A 7,911-nucleotide genomic window follows, 5' to 3' on the forward strand; every position below is an offset into this window, starting at 1 on the left:
TTCCAGTTTCCTGACCCTCAAAGCAACATAGCTAAGAGAGTATTTAACAATGGTTATCTTTGGATAATGAGATTGCAAGTGATTTCTATGTATCTTCTTTTTCTTTTCTGGGGGGGAGGGGTGGGAGTTATCTGTATTTTAAAATTTTCTACAATAAACATGTTCTATTTAAAAAGAAAATCAGTTAGTTTTAGGAAGAATCAGCTGTGACAAGTTGCAGATAAGGAAACTGAAGATCAGAGAACTTCCACAATTTGCTGCAAAGTGTAAGAGCCAGAATACAAACTCTCCTTAAATCTTTTCCCAAACCCAGAGCCTTCCCAACTGGACCCCTTTGGTTGTGCAGACACCATGAGACTCATAAATGTTCGAATTAAGACTCTACTCTTAGGTAGACTAAGATCATAATTACTGCTATGCAGAATGGATATAGATAATCCTCTTACTGGGAGAAGTCACTCATTTAATGCATTACAGCTATAACTGTGTTAGGTTTCCTGAGAAAGTAACCTGAACTTGACCCTAGCCTTTTGAAATTCTCATACTGCAGAGCCGTTTCTAAGGATAAACAGGGCATTTTACCTGGCTCTTCCGCCACAATTCGGCTTAAAAATTGTAGAAACTCTGGAGTTCTAATGCTGGTATTCAAAACACATGTTTAGCTGGTAGAATTTAAATAAGGCTTCTCAGCCTCATTAGTGTTAAGGAAAATGCATAGTTTTTGATACAATAGCCGTGGGTCTGGCTTACCTTTGGATCCCACACAATTTATTTTCACAACTATATAAGCTGCAAATCATAATTCGCCACTTTGAAACATACACTTATCCCAAAAGTTCTCCTTCCTCCTCCAGCTATTTCCAACTTAAAGTAAGATGGGACCACCAAACATTCTTTCTCGTACTCTATAGCATATTCCACACCTCAAGCCCACCAAGAGTACGACCTGCTCTTCAGCACGTATCTTTATGCTTGTTCATGTTTTAATCTGCACTCTGGCTGTGCCACTGGACTGACATGAGTTTCTTGGGAGAGGCGTGCTCTCCCTTTAACTTGGCACATGTGCTCCTGGGCTCTGTCCCCATTGCTTCCCTCCCTTCTCCCTGCACTGTTCTTTGGCATGTTCTCAAAAGAATGTCAGTAACCTTGACTCTTATCCTAAACAAAACCAAACCAGGTTTTCCTGGGGGTAAATGCACAGCACGTTTTTTTTTAAAAGGGAAATAGGAGCAATTTGGGGGAATGGTCGCACCACGGGTTCCCTCTGTTCATGCAGGAAACTAACTGCAAGCCCCCTGCACCGATGGGAAGGGTGGTGGTGATGAACAGCGGCCACAAAGAAAAGTGAGCACGCTGTTCTCACAGCGTGGAAAAAAATCCATAGCACCTCTGCCTCTGACATCATCTTATAAGATGTTTTTATCAGCTTAGGACAGAAGGGCTGGGTCAAACTCCAGCAATTCTGGTTTTATAAAGTATCTACATACTAAAAATCAAATTCGTATATTCACAGATGAATAAAATATTAACAATAAAGTTACCACTCTGCTCTCTGTTTCCAGGCAGTTGGTAAATCAAACTTTCTATGCCGAAAAGGAAAGATCCAGCCGAGATAAAGGGCAACAAAAGCAATGGACAGGCTCAGAGAGTGGGAAAAAAGTGTTCTCTTCACCAACAGGAGTCACTTTTTCCAAACTGATACTGCCCGAAGCAAAAAAACTAATTATTAAAATAGTTCTTATCTTCCATAACTGAAACTTTCTGCTAAAAACAGTCTAAGGCAACAAACAACACTCTTCGAAGTCCCCACTTCTGAATGAAAACGAACCCAAGACCGACTAAGGCCCACAGCCTGGAGCTGTCAGCAATGTTAAGTTTGCTCCTACAATCTGTCAGAGTATTGGAGAGGAAGGATATCTGGAGGACTTTCCTCCTAGAGTCTGGAGTACTTTATCAGTATTCTGGTCCTCCTAAAAAAAAAAAAAAAAAAAAATGGAGGTGGGCAGAACACAGACTGGACATTAAGTGTGATATACAAACCTGATTAGAAATTCAGCAGATAAGTGACACCAGGTAAGAATGTAAATCTTCGCCTCCACTGCAACATACAGTAGACGCACATACATACAATGCAACCTCACGGGAGGTGCAGTGTATGGCAACGAGATCCAGGTTTGTACCTTGGCTTCTGTTCTTCCCAGCTGGTACCTGCGACTAAGCTACTCTGACCTCTTTCTCTAAGTTTTCACCATATGTGAAAATAGAGATATGAATATTAAACACCCCCTTAGGACTGTTGTAAAGATTAAGGAGGATAACCTACATGAAGTGCCTGGCACACAGTAGGCACTTGATGGTTTAGTCCTACTGCCGCCCCCACCATGCCTGCTCTATTGTAACCTGCCAATGGTGGAAACGGAATCCCAGAAACTGGAAAATCAGAGCAAGTGTTAAAGAAAATAGGTTTTAGTTTACTCTGAAGCCATTAAAATATAAAAATCGTATGACCACAAACCGCAAAGAGCCAATTTTCAAGGTCAAACAAATCTGACTAGTAAAATATACCTTCCCCAAAGTTAACCTAGCTAATAATTGCAAATTAAAATAAGGCATTAACAGCATTTGCCTATTAAATTAGCAAAGCTTTTCTAATTATAATGACCTAACGTTGATCAAAGTACAGTGAAACAGGTACTGTAATATTTTTATAGTTATCTGGTATCAGAAGTCATTAAATGTTCACTACAATTTATCCAATAATTTAACCTAAATAATGATTCCTAAAGAATTAAACCAAAATATGGAAAATTTGACATGCATGACGATGTTCACATTCTTTATAAAGTGATGTAAATTATATACTTTATGAAATACTATGCAGCAATAAAAAAGATGATTATGGAAACAAAGATTGTGGAAAAAATATTGTAATAAAATACTATCTAAAAAAAGCTAAGATATTAAACTGAATATAATCTATGATTATAGCATGTGAAAAAAATAATCTGTATAGGAAAGATGTTAACAGTGGTTGTATTGAAAAAGTAGGATACTTTAAGTTTTGGAAATGTGGACAGATTTCTTTGGAAAATGAACATGCATTTGATTAATGTACACCAAACTGTTTTGATAAAAATCAGATCATCCACTGGTATCCATTCATGCATTTACTTCCATTAACAGTACAGACTGCATAAGCCAAGTCATTGCTTCTAGAAGTGCTCTGCTTCCACAAAGTGAGTCAGAATTAACATCCAAATGCTTGTCTTTTTTTTTTTTTTTTTTAAGGCACAATTCTCCATGGAACAACCTGTTCCATCTTACCTTGTCTTTATTTCTACCCATTTCCACTTTCAGGATGAAAGAAAAGGAAGATGGAGCAGGAACAAAACCAAAGGCTTTATCCGGAGCTGGCTCATATTTCTTGGAGGTCCCCACTGGCTACCTCGGTCAGGTGAGGTCACCTTAGTCCCTCCACCTCTACCAGCCTCACTAGCTCACCCAGGACAAGGTGGTACAAGTCAACCAGGCCTTGACTAGCAGCCTCTCCCTGGGGTTGGACCAAAGCATTGAATATTTGCAACACACTGAGACCATTTCTGCAGCACAAGGCACAGAGATGGACTCAGGGAACTCACTCAGAGGCCTCTCCTTCTCATCCGCAAGTCTATGATATGTTGATGCGATAGCTTATAGCTTTCTAAACCGTCACTATTAATGACAAATAACCTTTCGAGCACAAGGGAATGTGTCAGTGAAATTGGAAGAAAGAGTTCTACTTATCTTTTGGGTCAAAGTTAACTTGAACATCATACACTACTGAGTTTCCGATCCAGCCCTTGGAGTTCAGGCCACGTTGAACGTGTCTGAAGCAGGGCTGGTGTGGGCACAACTTTGTTTACCCTGTCAGCCAAGGGCTGTGCCACTGGAGCCGTGCTGGCTAGCCATGGCCAAGCTCACAAAGGGGCCTTGTAGTTCTGGGTCCCAGCCTCAAAGGTCTGTCTGTTACGTTTCTGTGACATTTTAATGTGTCATGTCGATCCAGCTGCCAAGCCTGGTAATTGGCTCAAATCCCTCATACATTTCTTCCTCTTTTTGACGTCACAAATTTGAGACAAATGACATTTTCCACAAATAACTGGGTAAGCCTCCAAGAAGTGCTTCCCTCCTCTCCTTGCCATGTCTCCCACCTACTGCCAAGTGACAAAAAGCAAAACGATCCATTTTCTGCATTGCCATTTAACAAATAGTAAAACCAAAAGAAGGAAGGAGATTTCATTTGAGAATATTTTCACCTTCTGTCAAGCTCTTAACAGGCTGAGTTAAATGTTCAGGAAAAAAATGTGAAATATCGCAAACCAAACTCTGATATGATTCTGGGATAAACATAATGGATTATTTTAAACAACTATGGTAAATCAGTGCGGTACAAATACTAGAGATTTGAAGACTTTTTTTTTCCTCTTTAAACTGGATTCTGAGTTTAAATTTCCCCTTTGGCTTAAGGAACTATAAAAGGGTAAGGACAAGACCCCCTGGGGCCCCAACTTGGATTCCCCAGTGGGGTCAGACTATGCTCACTTTTGGAAGAATGAGTTTGCTACCTGTCAGAGGTCAAAACCTTGGTATACTGTTTCAAAGCTGACATTCCCAACCTCATGGAGGGAAAGCTGTCAGTAGCAGGGAAGTAGTGGATGATGGGCTAGCCAGCTCTCTCTCTACCAAGGCCCAGCACTCTCTTTACAGAAGATGAACAGCCAAGATATGCCCTGCACACATCTGCTGAGCCCCACATGGGGATATCATTTTGAAACAGATAAATAAAGCCCTTTGTGAGAATGAAGACATATCCAATAACAAGCAGTGGCCACTTGTCTTCTCTTCTCATGCTCCATGCTCTCCCCAAGCAAGCTTAGCAACATCGAAATGCTGGCAAATCCCAAACTTGAATCTTTAGACCCAATTTCTCTTTTGGGAGCTTGCCTTATTTCCAATTGCCTTATTCCTCAACTTCCACATCTAATCAATCACTAAATCTTGTCAATTCTATTTCCCTATCTCTCTTAGCATATAATGCTCCCCTATACCATGGCCTCACCGATTATTATCTAGACAGTTGGAACTGTCCCTCAAGATCCTCAGGGCCCCATTCTCCCTTTCCTCCTATTCATCCTTTATTGCCATTGAAGTCAACATAGTCTCTGCTTAAAAACACTGGTTTCCCCAATTGTTTATAAATTCTAAACTCCTTAGTCGGACACTCAAAGACCCTCACTCTCTGGTCTCAACTCCCCTGTTTAAACACATCTTCAGCCACTTCTGAACACACCATACCCCACCAGTGCTCTGCATTACTGCACCTCATCCCAGACAAAACCTCCTAAACTTTCTGTCCGAAGAAATGGCATTCTCCCTGCATAGTACATCCTACTACTTCACCTCTTTCCTGAAACTCTTATTCATTCTTAAAGACCCAAATGTCACCTCCTCTGAGAAGCTCTCCCCAGTCATTCCCATTGTGAGTCATTCTATCTTCTCTGGTCATACTACTACTCTCTGCATACTTCCATCCGAAAACAGCACACTGCACTGGAATGATGTGCTCGGAAGCTGGTTTCCCCGGAGACACTGCTGTAAGGTCCCTGAGAGTGAGGACCATATCTTTTTATCCCTGAACCTGGTACAGGGCTGCACAAGAAACACACTCAGCAAGTGTTGTGAATCTATCAGTCAGTCGGAAGAGGACTTAGGGTAATAGAGGGAAAAGATTTTGATGGTCAGGATATTTCAGCCAAGCTCCAGCTGCTTCAGAGTTGTGTACTGTGGACGTTTATTAATCTCTCCAGACTTTATCTTGTCATATGTTGAATAGGGGGTAGGACTATATGATTTCTACGGTCCCTTTAACTCCTCTGTTCTAGCATTCAGACTACATTTCTCTTTAAAATCTACAATAAAGAAAGACTCTATAAAACCCTGTGGTAATAATATGTTCCAGGAGTTTGGACGCTCTCCACGAAGCCAGCCAGGAAAATTGCTGTTTTGCCTGGCCACTCGGCAGAGCTCCCAAGGATAGAAGCTCCTCCCTTAGACTCATAAATCCCCAACTGCCCCCTCTGTTCATTTCACTCTACATATTTTGGCCAAAAAGTGGCTTAATAAATACTACGCACAAAGAAAGAAAAAAAAACGATGACAACAACCTAGCAGGCCTTGAAGATAACATGTGCTAAAAACATGACTGCTAAATTTCGAGAAGCCAAGTGAAACCTCTAGGCTTGATAATCACCTCGTTACCCCATATTCTGGGGGTGGCTGGTACCTCAGGACGGCCACTTCTGTTCTTGCAGGCTGAGGAGCAGGGTAAGGCTTGACCATCTCATGGAGCATCCCAGGGTGCTGGTCACTGTAGAAAAGTCCGTGCTCCTGGGTCTTGCTGACCGGGGACATCATTTGCTTGGCCTTGAAGGGGTACTCGGGTGGAGGACCCCGAGGGTCCAGCACTTTACCTGTAGGCTGGGCGGGGGAAGGTCCCCCTCCTGCCTTGAACCCCTTTCCGTTCCCTGAGCCAGGGAGGTGTTGCTTAGCACCATTCCTCTCCAGTGACAGCTGCATGATTCTCTCACTGAGAGAGCGGACGTGGCCCTGTTTAAGTTCTTTCAGCGCCTCGTCCTTATGCGCTTGTCCACTGTTGGCACGGTTCACCGTGGGCCTCCCCTCAGTCCGTGACTTCTGACTGCTGCCCCCGGCCATGTAGTAAGCATGACCGACAGCCCCCGGCTGCGGCTGCGACTGCTGCTGCTGCCCCCGGAAGAACTGGGACTGCGCTTTGGCCTCCTCGTAAGTGGGCAGTTCCTCGTTGTTCTGCTGAGGCTGTGTGGACCGGACCTGTTTCTCCATCACCGTATTGTCCACCTGGTGTTCTTGACCCTGCGGTTCCTGGCGTGCCGACTGGTAGACCATTTGTGGGTCTTCTTGAGTGAGGTTTTCCGTGGAAGAAAAGTTGTTTGTCGGGTGGGCTGGACCTGCACTCCCTGTGGCCTGGTGCTGAATGGCCAGCAAGTTCATGTTCTCGGTCGGGGTGCCATACCGCAGTTGTTCCTGGATCAGCCGCTGTAATACTGTTCCAGCTGCCGCATCCTCGGAACCTCTCATTTCCACCTCTGAGATCCTCAGAAAGTTTGGGGAGTGGAAGTTACAAAGAGGATCCTCAACTAAAAAGTAAACATAGGAAAAAAAGGTATCAGGCTGTTGCACAGGAATATAGGTCTGTGAGTATGTGGTGAATCATTAACATTCTAACTGTGGGAGCATTTAAAGATAAGATTTCAAATACACCAGCGCCTCCGTGGTACCCGGCAGTTTCTCATGGAAGTTTCTTCAATTCAGCGTCTCTACTGCTCTCCATTCTGCCTCCCGCTTCCTTCTAGGCCTTGCTCCATCCTTTAAGCCCTCCCTTTCCTTTAATCTCCCCACTAGTCCTTTCTCTTCTTCATAGAAACATGCCGAGTCTTTTCCATCTTAAAAAAAGTACAAGCAAAAACCAAAACCAAACAAAAACAAACCACCTTTTCATGGTCCTACATATACCTTTAACTGCCACCCTGCCTCTCTCCTTCTCTTCTCTTCTAATTGTCCTCGGTAAGCAAGCTACACTTGCTGTCTCCACTTTCCGAATGCTCCATCCACTGCCCTCTCTACTGCTCTGATTAGCAACCAAACCCAGTGAGAATTTTCCAGCTCTCATATTACACAAGTAAACTTCCTAAAGCATTTGGCATGTTGATCACCCTCTTCTTGAAATGCTCTCCTAACCTGGCATCCAGGTCATTCCCCTCCTGGTCCTGGCTCTTGCCTCTCTTTTCTCCACCTGCCTCTTAAATTCTGGTGTTTCCTACAGCTCTGCCCTGA

At 43.2% G+C, this 7,911-nt stretch overlaps 1 protein-coding gene across 1 annotated transcript in view; it reads right to left on the reverse strand.

Annotated features, from left to right (window-relative positions):
- Positions 1–7,911, reverse strand: part of AMOTL1 (angiomotin like 1) — a 95,604-nt gene that overhangs the window by 58,393 nt on the left and 29,300 nt on the right. The window contains exon 3 of the mRNA XM_023520261.1: positions 6,290–7,214. Coding sequence (XP_023376029.1) covers positions 6,290–7,214 — 925 coding nt within the window. The remainder of the gene's footprint in view (positions 1–6,289; positions 7,215–7,911) is intronic.

This window comes from Pteropus vampyrus, unplaced genomic scaffold (assembly GCF_000151845.1).
Source record: "Pteropus vampyrus isolate Shadow unplaced genomic scaffold, Pvam_2.0 Scaffold254, whole genome shotgun sequence".
NCBI classification, from domain to species: Eukaryota; Metazoa; Chordata; class Mammalia; order Chiroptera; family Pteropodidae; genus Pteropus; species Pteropus vampyrus.